Source organism: Hemitrygon akajei, chromosome 9 (assembly GCF_048418815.1).
Source record: "Hemitrygon akajei chromosome 9, sHemAka1.3, whole genome shotgun sequence".
Lineage (NCBI taxonomy): Eukaryota > Metazoa > Chordata > Chondrichthyes > Myliobatiformes > Dasyatidae > Hemitrygon > Hemitrygon akajei.
In genome coordinates, this window is record NC_133132.1 from 93,242,064 (window position 1) to 93,262,835 (window position 20,772).

The 20,772-nt window shown below is 40.4% G+C and overlaps 1 protein-coding gene across 1 annotated transcript in view; it reads left to right on the forward strand.

Moving 5' to 3' along the window:
• The window catches only part of eys (eyes shut homolog), a 1,854,977-nt gene that overhangs the window by 1,502,985 nt on the left and 331,220 nt on the right, over nucleotides 1–20,772 (forward strand). The window contains exon 37 of the mRNA XM_073056513.1: nucleotides 12,949–13,217. Coding sequence (XP_072912614.1) covers nucleotides 12,949–13,217 — 269 coding nt within the window. The remainder of the gene's footprint in view (nucleotides 1–12,948; nucleotides 13,218–20,772) is intronic.

Here is a 20,772-nt window from a genome sequence, read left to right on the forward strand (position 1 = left end):
TCATTTTGAGCATTCTCTGAAACGGTGTCAGCGTAATACTTGAGATACCATCGTAAGAAAAGGAGCTGAAACAGGAAAAGGTCAAAGAAGCTTATCGAGATGATAGATTGCTTATTTATTTTCTGGCATATGCCTCAATCCCTTCTCTTCCCAGAAAATGCATCTAATTCTCTCTTGAACCCTCTCTTCCTCAGTGATCTTCACCAGTAATTAATCCTACATTTCACTCAATTTTTTATTGTAATTCTAATTCCCACATTTTTGGCATATCTTGTCTGACATTTTCATCTCAGTGAGCATCCTGCCAAGACTAATGATGTAAATTCCATTCATAATCTTCAACTTTCAATAGGCCATATTTGTTTCCCCCCACCCCCCAATCCGTTTTAATCAAAGAAAACCAGTTGCTTCTGCTTAGCTTTCTTTGTGAGTTAAATATTTACTGTGGTTCACACCAAAAGTGGAAGACTGAAGACCACTAATTCGGAAATCGAGGCCCAATGGTCAAAACGCTGGGTCTGCAGGTCTGCTCATCCAATGGGAAAGTCAGAGACCTGATGTGTGTGAGTCTACAAGTCAGCTGGAGGACTGGAGGTTGCCTGTCCTGGGGATGGAGGACTGTCTATGTGTGTGATTGTGTGGGAGACAGGAAGGAAAGAGGTTGTTTTGCTTTGTTGTTTTGTTGCTGTTATTCTGTTGTTGTTATTGGTCGTGTTGTTCTGCTGAACATTGTCTACACAGTATGTTGGTGCTGGAATATGTTGGTCCCAACACAGCCTTAGCTTATAGGAGCAGAATTAGGCCATTTGGCCCATGAAGTCTGCTGTCAAGAGGACTCTCAGCTCCATTTTTTGACCTTCTTGCCATAAGCTTTGATGCCCTTACTAATCAACAATCTATCAGCCTCCACTTTAAATCTACACAATAATTTAGGCCATCACAGTCATCTGCAGCAATAAATTCCACAGATTCACCATGCACGGTTCGAAGGAATTCTGCCTGATTGTTAATGTTAATGTTTTTCACTGTATATCTGTATCTAAATCTCAGTATTTCACCTTGTAAGCTCTGAAGAATAATAATCATACTATTATGCAGATTTTAGTATTACACAAATAAATAAAGATGATCTGTGGTAAGGGCAAAGGATCAGGGACCAGACCACTTTGAGCCTCTGGTTTATCATGTGACTTTAAAAGCTGCCCTTCCACGGTCTTTCACAAGCCAAACAATTTTCTTTGCTACATCAACACACACAAAGTGCTGGAGGAACTCAGCAGGCCAGGCAGCATCTATGGAAGAGAGTACAGTCCACATTTTGGGCCAAGACCCTTTATCAGCACTCCTGATAAAGGTTCTCAGCCCGAAATGTCAACTGTAATCCTGATGAAGGGTCTTGGCCTGAAACGTCAACTGTACTCTTTTCCACAGATGCTGCCTGGCCTGCTGAATTCCTCCAGCATTTGTGTATGTTGCTTGGATTTCCAGCATCTGCAGATTCTCCCTTGTTTGTTCTTTGCTACATCTTGTACATTGCTTGATAGAGAATGAATTTGCCAGCTACCCCATTATCATTGCATAATGTGAAATACCAGGACGGAGGAAACTAGATTCAGCAAGCTCAAACCCTTGGACTAGAGACACCAATACAAATTTGTTCCGGCAATCCTATGTACCAGATGGATGAGTAATAGTGTCCATACTACATCAAAACTTATGCAGATGAAAGTTCCTTGAAGGCTTGGTGCATATCTTACTGGAGGATTGAGGCCTACTTTGGTAATTGTTAGGAGAACACTCTTCTGGGCCAATGCTCCTTCATTCAACTGCCTCACCCCAATCCTCTTTCTACCCCCTTGATAGGTCCCTCACCTCATGGTCATCTCCCCTTTGATTTGTTCCCCTCCACCGCACTGGATTCAATTCTTGCTCTGACCATTCTCCCATCCAATAATCTACTCTCCTTCCAATATACTCCCATGATCATTATCATCTCTCCAACTCCCCACATTCTCTTGCAAAGCAAAAGGAAATTCTATTTGTGCACAAAAGGAAATCCAATCATAAAGCAATGAGTCAACATTTGGACATCTTTCTGCTCCGTGGTTTAGTTTCTATTTGTAACTTCTATTTTCTGCTAATCTAATGACCAGCAACATTTAGACCCAGACAGTCTTAATGCAGTTCCAAGACAGCAATGTTGTTGGCTTGTACTTTAATTTCTTTTCCAGGGAAGCCAAGTATTGTGCTCATCTTATTAATAAGAGCTTTGAACTATTCTGGCTGCAAAATTTTCCTGCAATCAATGCAACTTAGCATGTGTAGTATCTTTGCTGCTTCCTTGCTTCCATGTTAATTCAGAATCAGAATCAGATTCGGGCTTAATATCACGGGCATATGTTGTGAAATTTGTTGAACTATTGTCACACCATCGATATCCTTGGGAGGCATTGATTCTTTGGAATTTATCAAATGTAGGTGACATTTTCTTTGCTGATTCAGAAAATTATGGGTTCAAATTTGGCTCCCGAAAATAGCATGTAAACTCGATCCTGAAACTCAAGGAGGTGTTGAACAAACGATGTGGTGAACAATTAAAAGCACTGGCCTCTGAAGAAGACAAGAAACTGAATATTTTCTGTTCCGGGGAGACAATATATAAGCTCAGAAGAAGGATGATGGAATTCTCCCCAACATCTTGGCCAAGAGCTATTCCTAAAGCTACTGGCTGTCCTGTTCTCTACATTGCAACATTGGATACCCTTCCAAAGAAAATGTTTCATTACCATGAGGTGTCTCAGGCCATCTTTAAGTCAAGTCATCTTTAATCGAATTGTTTCATTCTCAATTTTTGTTCTCTGTCCTGCTTAGACTTTTCCTTACTACTGCTTCTGGAAAGATGCTATTACATCATTCTTGATATCTCAAACCTTTTATAATCAGTGATTTTTTTTAAGTACAGGATACAACACATTTAATGCAAGCACAGCAAAATTCCAGCTATATCAGTGTAGTGATGATCAGATAATCTATAAGTGATATGATTTGAGCCAAAGGATTAATAGTAATCAGGACAAACTTGCTCTTTCATAAGTGATTAATAGAGAATTTTAAAACATCTATAGCTTGTCCTGGTCCAACCTTAGTGATGTCACGCCAAGAGAGCTCTACTTCATCAGGAATCTAAAGAACTTTATTGATGCACCATAGAAAGCATTCTGACTGGATGCATAATGACTTGGTATGGCAACAGCTCTGCACATGATGGCAAGAAGCAACAGAGAGTTGTGGGCACAGCTCAACATATCACAGAAACAAGCCTCCCCTATGTGGACTCTGCCTATACTTTTCACTGCCTCAGTAAAGCAGTTAGCATAATAAAAGACTCCACCCTTCCTGGACATTCTCTCTTCTCCTCAATTCCATCAGGCAGACAATTCAAAAGCATGAAACCAGGTAACACAAGGCTCAAGGACAGCTCCTAAACCACTGTTATCAGTTGCTTGAATGGACCTCTTTTACAATATGATGAATTCTTGAAATTTATCATTTACCTGCACTGCACTTTTTCAGTTGCTTCTACATTTTATTCTACATTGTTGTTTTACCTTATTCTAAGACTGTGTAATGATTTGACCTATATAAACAGAGTGCAAGACAAGCTTTTCACTGTATCTTGTTACATGTGACAATAATAAAGCAATTCCAGTATCATTACCAATCTCTAAGGGCTAGACAGGACCTCGATTTAACATCTCATCCAATATTCTTCACCTGCAGGTGTACAGCATGCCCTTCATATTACACTGGAATAGTACCCTGTTTATGTGTTCAATCCTTGGCTGAGTCTCAAACCTAGAACATGTGGCCCAGATTTAGAAGTGCTGATCACTGAGCATTGGCTTAGTCATGAAAATCTGGTACTTTCTTACCAAACAATGCACTCCCAAAATCACATTAACAAAGTTTCTGCTATCCATAAATGAAATGTGGCCCTTGTCCCAAGACAGATCCCTGAATGCAATGTTTATCTATTTATTGAGAGATACAGTTAGGTGACAGGACCCAACAAGATCATGCTGCCCAATTACACCCATGTAATCAATTAACCTATTAACCCATACATCTCTGCAATATGGGAAGAAACCAGCGCAGCCAGATGAAACCCATATAGTCCCAGGGAGAATGTATAAACTCTTTACAAACGACAGCAGGAATGAACCAGGTCGCTGATACTGTAATAGCGTTACACTAACTGTTATGCTACCATGCTGCTGAATTTTTGCTTGATTATAATTCTGCGTTTTAAGTTGATTTTCTGTGTAACATAGATTATTGCTTCTCTCTGCATAATTCCTTACCCTAGACGTCATAAAAACCTGCATGCAAAGGTGTTAGGGGGCTCTGACAAACTCTGCATATTATCTTCATTGCATTCTCTTGGTCAGCCTGCCTACAATAAATCCAGCAGGTTAATTAAACATTACTTCACTTTTTTGGATCCATGTAAACAGTTCCTTAACAAGTAATACTTTTGTAGATGTTCACCCACCAAATCTCACCAAAGACAATATCTGAAACTGGTTCCTAGCATTCAGAAATGTCCTTAGATCCATCTTTAGAGAACTGAGGTATTTTAGCCTTTATGCAAACTCTAATGATATCTTTTGAAATTAATAAAATCGTATTAATATCTGTCAAACATGCAATATGTACTGGCATTCTCCCTGCAAGAAATCGTGATTCACTTTCCATTTTCTTATTTGTCTTTGATAATCATTTATTTCTACTTCAGTGTTTTAAATACAAAAAATTATAGATGTGAGTCTTTTTTCCGGTTTAATATCACTGATATAAGTCACAAAATTTATTATTAACAATCTACAAATGAAATTTACAGTGTAATACATAAAAATACTATAGATTGTAATAAGAAATATGTAGTAAAAATTTAAATTAAATCGGTAGTGCATGCAATCAGCACACCCAACTGTTCCTTTTCAACCTATGTTTTCCTTGAGTTTGTGCTGTCTCTCAAATGCAAGTCATATTCATCAGGGAGAAACCTCTTGGCATTTCAGGATTAACAAATCTAACAGGTCTGATGATTCTTGATGAAATATATAGCTAAGTGCAATTGATACCATAAAAACTCAAACAAAGAACAAGACTCTCATCACCCAGGACACACACACTTCTTTTCATGGCCGTCACAGAGGAGTCTCTTGAACGTAATCTTGCACATAGCTATATGAAGGGAAGCTTGCTGCCAAATGGGCACATTGGTAATAACTGGCTATCTCTGTGGTGTAATCTGCCACTGGCGCTTTGACGGGAGTGTATACAGGCCCCCAAAAAAGGACAGGACTGGCTGAAAATTGTAGTTTACACCTAATCTCTGGTACATTTCAGTCTTCCAAAGAAGGTGGAGGTAAAGATTGAGAAAATGCAAAGGTTCCATTTGCAAGCCTCAAATCTGCAGATTGGTTCTTTACATTTCCATTTCCCCTCAAATCGTCCCATTATTGTTTTATGAATTTTCTTGCCATCCAAGTAAAAAATAGTTCCACTGGAAATGAATCAGAATCAGGTTTATTATCACTAACATGTTGTGAAATGTGTTGTTTTGGGGCAGCAGTAAATTGCAAGTCAAAAAATTACTGTTATGTTACAAAAATAAATAAATATTACAAAAGAAGATATACTAGACAGTATTTATAGGTTTGCGGACCATTTAGAAATCTGATGAAGGAGAGGAAGAGACTGCTCTTAAGGCATTGCATGTGGGTCTTCAGGCTCCTGTACCTCCTTTCCGATGTGGTAATGAGAAAAGGGTTTGCCCCAATTGGTAAGAGTCCTTAGTGATATATGTTGCATTCTTGAGGCAACACCTCTTGAAGATGTGCTTAATAGTGGGGAATGTTCTGCCCGTGATGGAGCAGACTAAGTCAACAACCCTCTGTAGACTCTTGTGATCCTGTGCATAGACCATAAGAAATAGGAACAGAGTTAACCATTTGGACCATCAAGTTTGCTCTGCCATTCCACCGAGGCTGATCCTGCTCAACCCCATTCTCCTGCCTTCTCCTGTAACCTTTAACACCTGACTAGTCGAGAACCTTTCAGCCTCTGCTTTAAATACACTCAATGATTTGCATCCACAGCCATCTGTAGTGATGAATTCCTCAGACTCACTGCTATCCAGCTAAAAGAATTCCTCATCATCTATGTTCTAAGTGGACGTTCCTTTATTCTGAGGCTGTGCCCTTTGGTGCTAAACTCCCCCAGTAAAGGAAGCTTCCTCCCCATGTCCATTCTACCTAGATCTTTCAAAATATGATAGATTTTAATGAGATCCTTGCTCATTCTTCTAAACTGCAGCAAGTATAGACCCCGAGCTATCAAACACTCCTCATAAATTAGCCCTTTAATTTTTGGAATCATACTTGTGTACCTCCTCTGAACCTTCTCCAATGCCAACACATCCTTTCTTATACAAGGGGCCGAAAACTGCTAAGTGTGGCCTGACTAATGCCTCAGAAGGCTCCATAGCAAGCTGCATTGCAAGCAGTCAGAATGCTCACAACTGTTACAGCAACTTGTAATAGTCTTTGGTGACATACTGAATCTTTTCCAACTCCTAACTAAGCCTATTGGCATTCTTCTTGATTGCAACAATGTGTTAGGTCCTCAGAAATGCTGACTCCCAGCATCTTGATTCAGCTCACCCTTTCCTGGAAACTTCCAAACAGGAAGAGCTTGAGGACCTGGTGTTGGGTTCAGATGGTCCCAGTTTGGGCAGGGCAGTCAAAGACAACATAAGGCTTTCGCTGGTTTCCAGTTAAACAAATCAGGCTTCAGCATCATACAGCAGCCTAAGTGGGCATGTATGTCTTTGTGTTTTACATGCAATCTTGCAGCATGGCCACTTGTTAATGAGTATCTGCAGTCAGGCACAGAGTTCATGGAGCAAATCTTTTACTACGTGTCATGTGAAGTCAGTAAGATTGAGTGTGGATCTTTTAACAAATCTTTTAAGAGACTCCTGGTCAGGTACATGGAGCTCAGAAGAATAAAGGGCTATGGGTAACCTAGGTAATTTCTAAGGTAGGGACATGTTCAGCACAGCTTTGTGGGCTGAAGGGCCTGTATTGTGCTGTAGGTTTTCTATGTTTTTATGTTTCTAAATGCTGTGGACGCGAACATCCAAAGAACATCTAGCAGGTTGGGTAGCATCTATGGAGAGGGGGTGATCTTTCATTAGGATTGTTCTCATTAGGCTCACAGGAACAGGGAGGAAGTGAAAACTGAATGAAGTTCCAGGAATAAATGAAAGCAAGTCCATGAATGGATTTAAATCTACAGTGGACAATTGTCAAAGAACAAGTGACATTTGGTACAAGATGTTTTATGGAGAGCAGACTTTTGAATGCTTGATTTTACTCAGGGTGCAAGACAGGAAATCAGCCAGAAGATTAAAATCCTTTATTCCACACACTCAGTGATAGGTGCAGTTAAATCAACAAGTACTGTTCCACAAAACTCTGCACAGTTTATAATGTGAAAGGGGTTTCAAAATAGCATGAAAAATGCTGCCTTCAGCCAACAGTTGACAACAAACAGATCTGGTGTGAAAATTTTCTGCTCAGCTCTTTAGTGTAGGCTTTGACTTGTGTACTTCAAAAGGGTCAACTCTTCTGTTCGGTAATGAGCAGCAGGATGTTCTGTTACTTGCTAAAATGTGAGACTTTCATCGAGTCATCTGTGCAAAGTAATTATTTGCAGAAATGCAAATACTGATATACAAAGTTATGAGGGGTAGAGATGGGGTAAATGCAAGCAGGCTTTTTCCACTGAGATTGAGTGAGTCTAGAACTAGAGGTCATGGTTTAAAGGTGAAAGGTGAAATGGTTAAGGAGAAGATTAAGGGGACTTGATCACTCAGAGAATGGTGCGAGTGTGGAACGAGCTACTAGAAGTGATGGATGCAGGTTTGATTTCAACATATTAGACAAATTTGGAAAGGTACATGGATGGGAGAGGTACGGAGGATAACAGTTTGGGTACAGGGTGATGGGACTAGGCAGATTAAAAATTTGGCACAGACTGGATGGGACAAAGGGCCTGTTTCTGTGTTGGAGTGTTCAATGACTCTATGACTCTAAATTTGAAAGATACATTTAATAATCACTAGTGTAGATCTATGCCATGACTACTTTATCAGGCGAAGGTTCAGAGTTCAAAGGACATTTATTGTCAAAGTATGTGTACATTATACAATCTTAAGAGTCATCTCCTAACAGGCAGCCACAAAACAAAGAACCCCATTAAAAAAAGAACACTGTCAAACATCCAATGTGAAGAGAGAGAAAAAAACATGTCATACAAACAAAAAACACAAGCTGAAGTTAACAAGGAATCCATCCTCAGAACCTTAGTTCAGCACAGAGCAAACCAGTGAGCTGAACTGGCCCATCTCTCACCCCGAGCCTCGACACTTTGACCTGATTGGTTACATAATCAGTATGTAGAAGTCCCAGTGACAGAGCATACAATACCGGATCTGCTATTAAGGAATCGGACAGGGTAGGTGACAGAAGTTTGAGTAAGAGAACACTCTGCATCCTGTGACCACATTGCCAGTAGTTTCAAAGTAAATATGCAAAAGGATAGGTCTGTTCTGCAGGTTGAGATTCTAAATTGGAGATTAGCCAATTCTGATCATATCAGAAATGATCTGGTAAGTGTGGATTGGGACAGGCTGTTTTCCTGCAAAGGTGTACTTGGTAAGTGGGAGACCTTCAAAAATGAAATTTTGAGATCACAAAGCATGTACGTGCCTGTCAGAATAAAAGGAAAAAAATAACAAATGTAGGGAGCCTTGGTTTTCAAGAGATATTGAGGCCTTGGTTACAAGAAAAAAAAAGGTGCACAGCAAGTGTAGGTAATCAGGAACAAATGAGGTGCTTATGGAGTACAAGAAATGCAAGAGAACACTGAAGAAAAAAGTCAGGAAGGATAAAAGAAGGCATGAAGTTGCTCGAGCAGACAAGGTGACGGAGAATCCTAAGGGATTCAACAGATATGTTAAGAGCAAAAGGGTTAGAAACATAGAAACATAGAAAACCTACAGCACAATACAGGCCCTTCAGCCCACAAAGTTGTGTTGAACATGTCACTACCTTAGAAATTACTTGGCTTACCCATAGCCCTCTATTTTTCTAAGCTCCATGTACCTATCCAAAAGTCTCTTAAAAGACCCTATCGTATCCACCTCCACCACCGTTGCCAGCAGCCCATTCCACACACTCACCACTCTCTGCGTAAAAAACTTACCCTGACATCTCTGTACCTACTCCCCAGCACCTTAAACCTATGTCCTCTTGTGGCAACTATTTCATCCCTGGGAAAAAGCCTCTGACTATCCACACGATCAATGCCTCTCATCATCTTATACACCTCAATCAGGTCACTTCTTATCCTTCGTTGCTCCAAGGAGAAAAGGCCGAGTTCACTCAACATGTTTTCATCAGGCATGCTCCCCAATCCAGGCAACATCCTTATGAATCTCCTCTGCACCCTTTCTATGGCTTCCACATCCTTTCTGTAGTGAGGCGACCAGAACTGAGCACAGTACTCCAAGTGGGGTCTGACCAGGGTCCTATATAGTTGCAACATTACCTCTCGGCTCCTAAGTTCAATTCCACCATTAATGAAGGCCAATACACCGTATACCTTCTTAACCACAGAGTCAACCTGCGCAGCTGATTTGAGCATCCTAAGGACTCGGGGATTAGACATTGTAAGGGACAAAATTGGTCCTTTGGAGGACAAGAATGATAATCCATATGTGGAGCCAAAACCGTTGGGGGAGATCTTAAATGAATTCTTTGCATCTGTATTCACTCAGGAAATGGACAAGAGTCTATAGAAGTGAGGCAAAGCGGCTTCAACTTCATAGACCCTGTACAGATTACACAGGAGGAGGTGTTTGCTACTATGAGGCAAATCAGGATGGATAAATCCCCAGGGTCTGAAAAAATGCTCCCTCGGACCCCACAGGGAGCAAGTGCAGAAATTGCCAGATCCCAAGCAGAAATATTTAAATCATCCATAGCTACAGAGAGGTACCAGAGGATTGGAGGATAGCCAATGTTGTTCTGCCTTTTGAAAAAAGGCTGTAAACATAAACCAGCAAATTTTATAGGTCAGTGACTCTGACATCAGTTATGTGAAAGTTATTGAAAGGTGTTCTAAGGGACCAGATATATAATTATTTGGATAGTTATGGACTGATTAAGAATAGCTTTGTGTGTGGTAGGTCATGTCTAACTAATCTTATCGAGTTTTTAAAGGAAATTACCAGGAAAGTGGGTGAAAGTATGCCAGTGGACGTTGTCTACATGAACTTTAGTTAGGCATTTGAGGTCTTGCATGGGAAGCTGATCAAGAAGGTTTAGTCATTAGCATTTAGGATGAGGTAGTAAATTGGATTAGACATTGGCTTTGTGAGAGAGGCCAGCAAATGGTATTAGAGGGTTGCGCTCTGACTGGAGGTCTGTGACTAGTGGTGTGCTGCAGGGATCGGTAGTGAGTCTTTTGTTGTTTGTCATCTGTATCAATGATCTGGATGATAATGTGATAACTAACCCTGCAGATTTGCAGCTGACATCAAGATTGGGGGTGTAGTGGACAGTTAGGAAGTCTACCAGGGCTTGCAGAGGGATCTGCATCAGTTGGAAAATGGGCTTAAGATGTCAGATGGAATTTAATGCAGACAGGTGTGAGGTTTTGCACTTCCGTGGGATTAACCAGGGTGGGTCTTACACAGTGAATGGTAGGGCACTGATGAGTGCGATAGAACAAAGGGATCTGGAAATACAGGTCCATAATTCATTGAACGTGGCATCACAGGTATATAGGGTCATAAAGAAAGCTTTTGGCACGTTGACCTTCGTAAATCAGTGTATTAAGTACAGGAGATGGGATGTTACGTTTAAGTTGTCCAAGACGTTGGTGGGCCTAATTTGGAGTATTGTGTAGTGTTGGTCTCCTACCTACAGGAAAGGTGTAAACAAGATTGAAAGAGTACAGAGAAAATTCACAAGAATGCTGCCAGTTCTGGAGGAACTGAGTTATAAGGAAAGATTGAATAGGTTAGGGCAGTATTCTTTAGAATGTAGAATATTGAGAGGAGATTTGATAGAGGTATATAAAGTTATGTGGGGTATAAATAGGGTAAATGCAAGCAGACTTTTTCCACTGAGGTTGGGTGGGACTGCAACCAGGGGTCATGTGTTAAAGGTGAAAGTGAAAAGTTTAAGGGGAATGTGAAGGGAAACTTCTTCACTCAGAGGGTCATGAGACTGTGGAACAAGTCACCATCGCAAGTGGTGCATGCAAGCTCAATTGCAACATTAAAGAGAATTTTGAGAAGGTACATGCATGGTGGTGGTATGGAGGGCAATGGGCCGAGTGCAGCTCAATGGTTTTGGCATGGACTAGATGGGCTAAAGGGCCTGTTTCCATGCTGTACTTCTCTATGACTCTCTATTACCCGAAAAAATATCACAGGTAGTTTTTTTCTGATCTCTGATACCTGAAAAAATATAAATCTGATTGGTGATTATGAACTTTATTCACAATAAATGTAAATATTTGGTGCTTCTTCCGTTCTTGTTCCAATCAATAAAGCATCCTAGTGAGAGCTAACAAACAAAGATGCAATGCGTTGAAAAACAAAGATCCCCTAGTGGTCCTAAATTTTGTTTACTGGATATATTTTTCTGTTCATTAACTTCTCACTCCTCAACAGGCTGCAGTGCTATAAGAAGACCTGTTATAACATTCATAGGTCAATTAACAATAGGCAATAAATGTAGGTTTGCCAATAGTGTTCAAATTAGGAGCACAAATAAAGGGAAAATCAAAGTCCAACCATCTGACAAGACAAAACTGCAGTGTAGGCTTTGAGTTTAAGTACTGATAAGGGAATGTACCCTCAAACGTTTTGACCCTTAAGGTTGATAAAACTGCTAACTGTGCTTAAAATACACTCGTGCCATGACCACTGAGTCTCAAAACCTCATCACGTGAAAAATTATTGCTGCTCTTCTATCTTTACACCCATGATGCTTATAAATTTGCCTGCTAATTAATTTCCCAAGCTCTCACTGTTTTCATTTCAATTTTAAAAAAAGACAATTTAGCAGGGAGAACGCTTTGTCGAAAGAGAGGATTAAGCTATGTTGTAACTCAGCATGGGATTACTGCATAGGAAGTCAACTGACAGTCTAAAGCTTCAGAAGTAACCCAACAAGTTTCACCATCTTCATTCTGTTTAATCATTATGGCTGGTACTGTGACACAGCTAGTAAATCAGGTGCTTCACATCTCCAGTGATCCATGCAATATAGAACAGTGCAGAACAGAAACAGGCCCCTCGGTCCACAAAACCTGTAACAAACACAATGCCAAGTTCAGCTAAATCTCTTCTGCCTGCATATGATCCATAGCCTTCCAGATTGTGTTTCCACTTACAAGCAGATCGATAGCTAAAGAACGCAGATAATTGGCAAATGGAGCAGACGGAAGATAAAGGTGATTAATTGTTTTAAGCATGTCACGTGGAAATAGATTCAAAAGTAAATCAGGAAAGGTAATTGGATAAACACTAGAAGGAGGCGTATGCTTTAGAGTAAGGTTAATTAGCAGCTATTTCAGAGAGCAGATACAGGGAGACTGGCCGAACAATGTGGTTTGATGCTTATGTTATAAATAGCAATTTTTAGAGTAAAGGTGGAAAGAGATGATCATTTTTCCCTTTGTTTTCCACCATTATGTGTGTCAATTTTATGAATGTTTAAAAAAAACATGGTTGAATAAATCTCACTCACACACTTTGCCATGTTTGGTATTGCAGCTGTTAATAATTCTGCTTTTTTGCAGCTTTCCTAGGGTTGATACAGATTTCCTGGTTTCCAGAGCAACGCCAGGATCTACATTTGGTGACAGCATCACTTTTTCATTGCATCCAAAACGGCCAACGTCTTTTCTCCCAGTAATGGCCACAATGGTTCAAACTTTGAAGACCTCCAGCTGCCAAGAAGATGTGTGCCAGAACGGAGGTACCTGCCGTGACACCTGGTTGCCCGATGGTGCTGGATCCTTCCAATGTGACTGCCCTCTGCATTTTGCTGGGCACTTCTGTGAAAATGGTACCTTTATGTTGATAATGTACTATTCTGTCATGTGAGTTCAATAGATCAAAGGAAATTTATTATCAAAATACATATATGTCACTATGTACAACCCTGTGATTTATTTTCTTGCAAGCATGTTCAATAAATCCATAATAGAATAATAACCATGATGAAATCAATGAAAGATCGCACCAGATTGGGTGTTCAACCAGTGTGCAAAAGACAAACTTTGGAAATACAAACAGAAAGAAAATAAATAAGCAATGAATATCGACAACAAGAGATAAAGAGTCCTTGAAAGTGACTCTATAGGTTGTGAGAACATTTCAATGATGAGGCAAGCTAAGTTGAATGAAGTTATCCTCTTTAGTTAAAGAGCCTGATGGTTCTGAGGTAATAACTTATCCTGAATATGGTGGTGCGAGTCCTGAGGCTCCTGTACCTTGTTCCTGAAGGAAACAGCTAGAAGAGAGCATAACTTGGGTGGTGGGGGTCCCTGATGATAGATGCTGCTTTCCTGTGACAGGGATTTTTGTAGATGTGGGGAGGGCTTTACTTGTGATGGACTGCACTGTATCCACTACTTTTTGAGGGATTCTCCATTGAAGGTCATTGGTGTTTCCATACCAGGCTGCGATGCAGACAGTGAATATGCTCTCCAATACACATCTGTTGAAGTCTGCCAAAGTTTTAGATGCCATGCCAAATTTTTGTAATCTCCTAATGAAGTAGAGACACTGCCATGCTTTCTTAGTAATTGCACTTACATACAGGGCCCTGGACAGGTCCTCAGAAATAATAAAATTGAGGAATTTAAAGTCGCTTACCCTCTTCACCTCTGATCCTTCAATGAAGACTGGTTCATGAATCTCTGGCTTCCTCCTCATGAAGTCCATAATTAGCTGCTTGGTCTGGAGGACATTGAGTAAGAGGTTGTTGTTATGGCACCACAAGGCCAGATTTTCAACTTCCTCCAATATGCTGATTCATCACCACCTTTGAATTGGCCTACAATAGTTGTCAAATCAAATATTACAAGTGAAATGTAAGACACAGAAAGCTAAAGAACTTTTGTGACCTCCTGTATACATTAGTCTATGAGAAATATTTCTAACTCATCAACTATATTTTGATATATATATTTCTTTCTTTTATTATTTGTATAGTTTGTTGCCTTTTGCACATTTGTTGTCCATCCTGTTAGTGTAGAATTTCATTAATTCTGTTATGGTTCTTGGATTTATTGAGAATACGCACAAGAAAATGAATCTGAGGGTTCGATACGGTGACTTTGATAATAAATGTACTTTGAACTTTGAACTTTCAAATGTGAGGGAAATTTAAAGATAACAATTTCTTTGAGTTTCATTTGCACCAACAGCAGCTTCAGAACGTTTCAAAATATGTCAGGCTAAGGTTATGTTGAGATACTGTGGAGCAAATAATTGGTTTTATGTGAGTTACTCACACTATCTGTCAGCACCGATACTTCATAGTTGGAATTATACTTGGAACTAAACTTCCCTGCTTGCTTTTTTTTGTGTGGACATATTTCACCAAAGAAGTCACTTGCCGATATTTTACCATAAGGGCAGCACAGTGGCAAAGCAATTACCTCAATGATTCACAGCACCAGCAAGCACTGATCTAGGTTCGATTCCTGACTCTGTCTATAATGAGTTTGTATGTTCTTCCTGTGACTGCGTGGGTTTTCTCCCAGTGCTATGGTTTCCTCCCACATTCCAAAGACAAATGGATTAGGGTTAGTAAGTTCTGGGCAAGTTATGTTGGCGCCGGAAGCTTAGTGACACTTGTGGACTGTCCCAGCACATCTTTGGACTGTGTTGGTTGTTGACTTAAAAGATGCATTTCACTGTAAGCTTCGATGTACATGTGACAAATAAAACTACTCTTTAATAGTAAACAATGCCAATGGAAGCTTCACAAATACGGAAATTGGACCAGACAGTTGCCAGCACTGTTCACCTTGATGTGGCTGTTCCAGTGACGTTCTTATTTAACACTGCTTCATCTTCCATTATTGCATGGAAGAGGTCATTCCACACTTTAAGTTCATGTCAGCTCTTGAGCAGTTTATCTCTTATTTCCATGGGACCTATTCTTTCTAACACTGATTCGCCTACAACCATATGCATGAGGGATAATTTAAGCTAACAGCAAACACACTGGAATACGTGAGGAACACAGAGCACACAGGACATAAAGGATCACAGGGAGGATCTGCAGATTCCTCACAGAGTATCAAAGTTCAAGAACCCACCTTGGTTCCTGAACTGTTCATAAGCAACACTAACTGTTGTTCACTCCACCTTCTGTTCAAACATGAAGTTATAATCAGTGCATTTTTACCTACTTGTAGCATCTGGAGCAATAATGTATTACACTTATTTATACCTCACAGTACAACAAACTGCAAATGCTAATGGGGTATTCATGTGTAGCTGACTGCATACCCTTGTTTGAGTTTTCTGTACTATTATATATATAGTCACTGGTCACTTTATTAGGTACCATATCTCCCATACCTCTTGAGAAGATGGTGGCAAGCTACCCTCTTAAACCAATAAACTTCTTCCGGTGTTGTTGGGATTGGAATTTCTGGATTTAGATGAAGAAATAACAATAAACTCTCAGTGGCCACTTTATTAGGTACACTGGAGCACCTGCTCATTAATGCAAATGTTTAATTAGCCAATCATGTAGCAACAACTCAATGCATAGAAGTATGCAGACACGATTAAGAGGTTCAATTGTTGTTCAGATCAAACATCAGCATGTGGAAGAAATGTGATCTGAGTGACTTTGACTGTAGAATGATTGTTGGTACCAGAGAGGGTGATTTGAGTATCTGAGAAACTGCTGATCTCCAGTGATTTTGATGGACACCAGTCTCTAGACTTCACAGAGAATATGAAAAAAGAAATTAAAAACGTACAGTGAGCAGCAATCCTGTGGGCAGAAACACCTTGTTAATGAGAGACGTCAGAGGAGAATGGCCAGATGGGTTCAAGCCTGACAGGAGAATGTCAATCAGTCAAATAGTCATTCATTACAACAGTGGTGTACAGAAGAACATCTCTGAACACACGACACATCAAACCTTGAGGTGGACGAGCTAGAGCAACAGAAGACTATGAACATACACTCAGTGGCCACTTTATGAGGCAGGAGACACCTAATAAAGTGGCCACTGAGTGTATTTTACTTGTTATGTTATTGCTGGTTCTCACCGTGCTAACTACAGACTTTAAAATTACGCATAGCACAGATATGGTTTGGATACAGCCTGAATAATCGGTGCACCCCTTGCTATAACTTAGGGACCATTCAATGCCTAAGAATCAATGTGAATAATTTTAGAGAAGGGAAGATGCTGGGTCACATTAAACTTTCATCCTCGTGTTTTCTCCAGTTTTTGGGGAAATTATTCACAAAAGAGTTAAACAAATCAAAAGTTTTGCATTTCTTTCATGAGATAGTGTCTCCAATTAAGCATTGCTGCCAAATGACACATCCATTAATGGAAACAATAAAGTATTCAATCTGTTTTCAGGGTTTTATACAAATTATATTCTAGTTAATATAGAATTGGTCAGCATTTATGTTTTTGGTGGTTTAAAATGACCCTACCTGTGGTGCTAAGATGTAGTTGTGTCCCTGGCAAAACATTGGGAAATTGGTCAAAAATCTCTTAAGTGGTATTGGTATTAGTTTATTATTGACACATATGCCAAGGCATAGTGGAAATCGTGTTTGCACATTGTTTTTTACAGATCAAATCATTACACATTGCATTGAGCGAGAAAAGGGTAAAACAATAACAATGCAGAATAAAGTGCAGTGCAGGTAAATGATAAACTGAGGGAGACTGTAAGGCCAAGGGTCCATCTTATCGTACAAGAGGTCCATTCAAGAGACTGATAACAGTAGGATAGAAGTTGTCCTTGAGCCTGGTTTTCAGGTTTTTGTATCTTTGGCCCGAGAGGTGCTAATGGTGCTTTACTCAATCAAAACAGGATCAGTGTATTCAACACACACGAAATTCTGGAGGAACTCAGCTGGCCAGGCAGCATCTATGCAAAATAGTACAGTTGAAGTTTTGAGCTGAGACCCTTCATCAGGACTGGAAAAAAAGATGTGGAGTCAAAGTAAGAAAGTGGGGTGAGGGGAGGAAGAACCACAAGGTGAGAGGTGAAACCAGGAGTTTGGGGGGGGGGGGGAGGTGAAGTAAGGAACTGAGAAGTTGATTTGTGAAAGAGATACAGAACTTGGGAAGAAGGAATCTGATAGGAGAGGACAGAAGGCCATGTAAGATAGAAAAGGGGGAGGAGCCCTTAAGGGAGGTGATAAGCAGGTAAGGAGATAAGGTGAGAGAGGGAAATGGGAATGGGGAGTGGTGCAGGTGGGGGGGGGGGGTGGGATTTAACGGAAGTTCAGTGTTCATGTCACCAGATTGAAGGCTTCCCAGACGGAATATAAGGTGTTGTTCTTCCAACCTGAGCATGGCCTCATCACGATAGTAGAGGAGGGCATGGACAGACATGTCGGAATGGGAACAAGAAGTGGAATTAAAATGTGTAGCCACTGGGAGATCCCACTTTTTCTGATGGATTCTCTCAGGATCAGTGTAATTCATGATGGGACTTCCCCAATGTTGAACATCAAGTCAAGTCAAGTCAAGTCAATTTTTATTGTCATTTCGACCATAACTGCTGGTGCAGTGCATAGTAAAAATGAGACAACGTTTTTCAGGACCATGGTGTTACATGACACAGTACAAAAAACTAGACTGAACTACGTAATAAAAAAAAACACAGAGAAAGCTACACTAGACTACAGACTTACACTGGACTGCATAAAGTACACAAGAACAGTGCAGGCATTACCATAAATAATAAACAGGACAGTAGGGCAAGGTGTCAGTCCAGGCTTTGGGTATTGAGGAGTCTGAAAGCTTGGGGGAAGAAACTGTTCCAAGGAGTCTGGTCGTGAGAGCCAGAATGCTTTGGAGCCTTTTCCCAGACGGCGGGAGGGAGAAGAGATTGTATGAAGGGTGCATGGGGTCCTTCATAATGCTGTTTCCTTTGCATATGCAGCGTGTAGTGTAAATGTCCATGATGGCGGGAAGAGAGACCCCGATGATCTTCTCAGCTGACCTAACTATCCGCTGCAGGGTCTTGTGATCAGAGATGGTGCCATTTCCGAACCAGGCAGTGATGCAGCTGCTCAGGATGCTCTCAATACAACCCCTGTAGAATGTGATGAGGATGGGGCTGGGAGATGGACTTTCCTCAGCCTTCGTAAAAAGTAGAGACGCAATCTGCCAATACTGAGCTATGCACACACCAGCAACACAAGAGAGAGAGAGGAGAAGGAGAAAGAGAATGTAGGAAGATGCAGGGATATCCACACTCACTCAAGAGGACATGACAAATCATGGTCAGTGAAATACATTTCAGGTGGAATGCCCTTTGAGACACCACAGGCCACTATAAAAGCCTGTCAGGAAACAGCTATCGTTACTATTCTGTTTAAATTCTCCAGGAGTGAAAATTTACTCAGACTAGAGCAGCAAAAAAGGCATCCATGGTCTCACAAGATATCTGAGGGTGAACTGCATACCGCTGCTTATATCTACATCCCCTCCAGTTCCTGGACTGACATATATAATAGAAATAGGAAGAATATTAAAAATAATTATATTTGGCATAATATTGTCACTCATAATTGATCATTTCTTGCTTACTCTCTCCCTTTATTTCCTTACCTCCCTTCTTTTTTACTTCTCATCTCTTTCTCTCCTCTTGACAGGAGGTCAAGGTATAAAATAAAGGGATTGGAACTGAGAGAAAAATTCTTATGCAATTTGTGGTTAGAATCTGGAACCCACTGCCTACAGATTGTAGAAGAGACAAATGGCATTGTGGCCTTCAGGACAGAATCAGATAAATATGTCGTGTGGAAAGACTTACAGAGCTTTAGAGAAGATGTCGAGATTTGGAAATGGGAAATTGCTGCAGTGCATGGTGTTTTGAAGGGCTCATAACCATTCAGTGCTCTGATTCATCCATGTCTTTTTGTGTTTTTGCTCTCTCCTTTTTTATTATTCCTTTATTTTACTACATTTCCTTTCTTCCTGCACACTTTTTCCTCTGTATTCGACCATGCTTCTCCCTGTTGTCTGCAGTCTAGCAATGTATGAGATAATCATCTTGACATTTTGTGGACAAGCAACTGACTTCATGAAAAGAATTCTCATTATAAAGGTTTCACACTATAGTACTGATTAAATTCACAAAATGTCCATTACAAAAGTTGGGAAAGCATGCCTGAACAATAACATCCCTTCATTTCATGTTAATCAAGTGCAATAGTGTCTTCCCAGCTTACTCTGAAATTTAATTTGGGATCTCTACATATTAAACAACAAGTATGTGGTTTGATGTGTAAAAACACCCGGTAACAGCTTTATTGGGCATACCTGTACACCTGCTCATCAATGCAAATATATAATTGGCGAATTACATGGCAGAAACTCAATGCATAACAGCATGTAGATATAGTCAGGAGGTTCAATTGTTGTTCAGAGCAAACAGCAGAATGGGGAAGAAATGTGACATTGATTGTGGAATGATTATTGATGCTAGATGGAGTGGTTTGAGCTTCTCAGAAACTGCTGATCTCTGGGATTTTCATGCACAACGGGTTCTAGAGCAGGGGTTCACAACCTTTTTTCTGCCATGGAGCCTTACCGAGGGGTCCATGGAAACCTTGCTCTAGAGTTTACAAAGACCAGTGCAAAAAACAAAAATCACCCAGTGTGGTGAACTACATATACCTGTCTGGACACGCCCCTCTGCTGACTGCTCCTGTGGCTCCTCCCACAAACCCCTGTATAAAGGCGATTGGAGGCACTGCTCCTCCCTCAGTCTCCAGGATGTTGTGTGGTGGTCTCTTGCTGCTAGTCATGGTCTCTTGCAGCTAATAAAAGCCTATCGTTCGCCTCCTGTCTCCGAGAGTTATTGATGGTGCATCACCCAGTGAGTGGCATTTTGTGGGTGAAAATGCCTTGTCAGTGACAGAGGTCAGAGGAGAATGGCCAGACTGGTTCAAGCTGACAGGAAGGTAACTCAAATAACCACATTTTACAGCAGTGGTGTGCAGAAGAGCATCTCTGAATGCACAGCACATTGAACTTTAAAGTGGATGGCCTACAGCAGCAGAAGACCATGAAGATACACTCAGTGGATATTTTATTAGGTACAGAGGGTACAAGAGGAAGAATTTCTTTACCCAGAGAGTGGTGAATCTGTGGAATTCATTGCCACTGGTGGCTGTAGAGGCCAGGTCATTGGGATTATTTAAGATAGATAGATAGATAGATAGATAGATACTTTATTCATCCCCAAGGGGAAATTCAACTTTTTTTCCAATGTCCCATACACTTGTTGTAGCAAAACTAATTACATACAATACTTAACTCAGTAAAAAATATGATATGCATCTAAATCACTATCTCAAAAAGCATTAATAATAGCTTTTAAAAAGT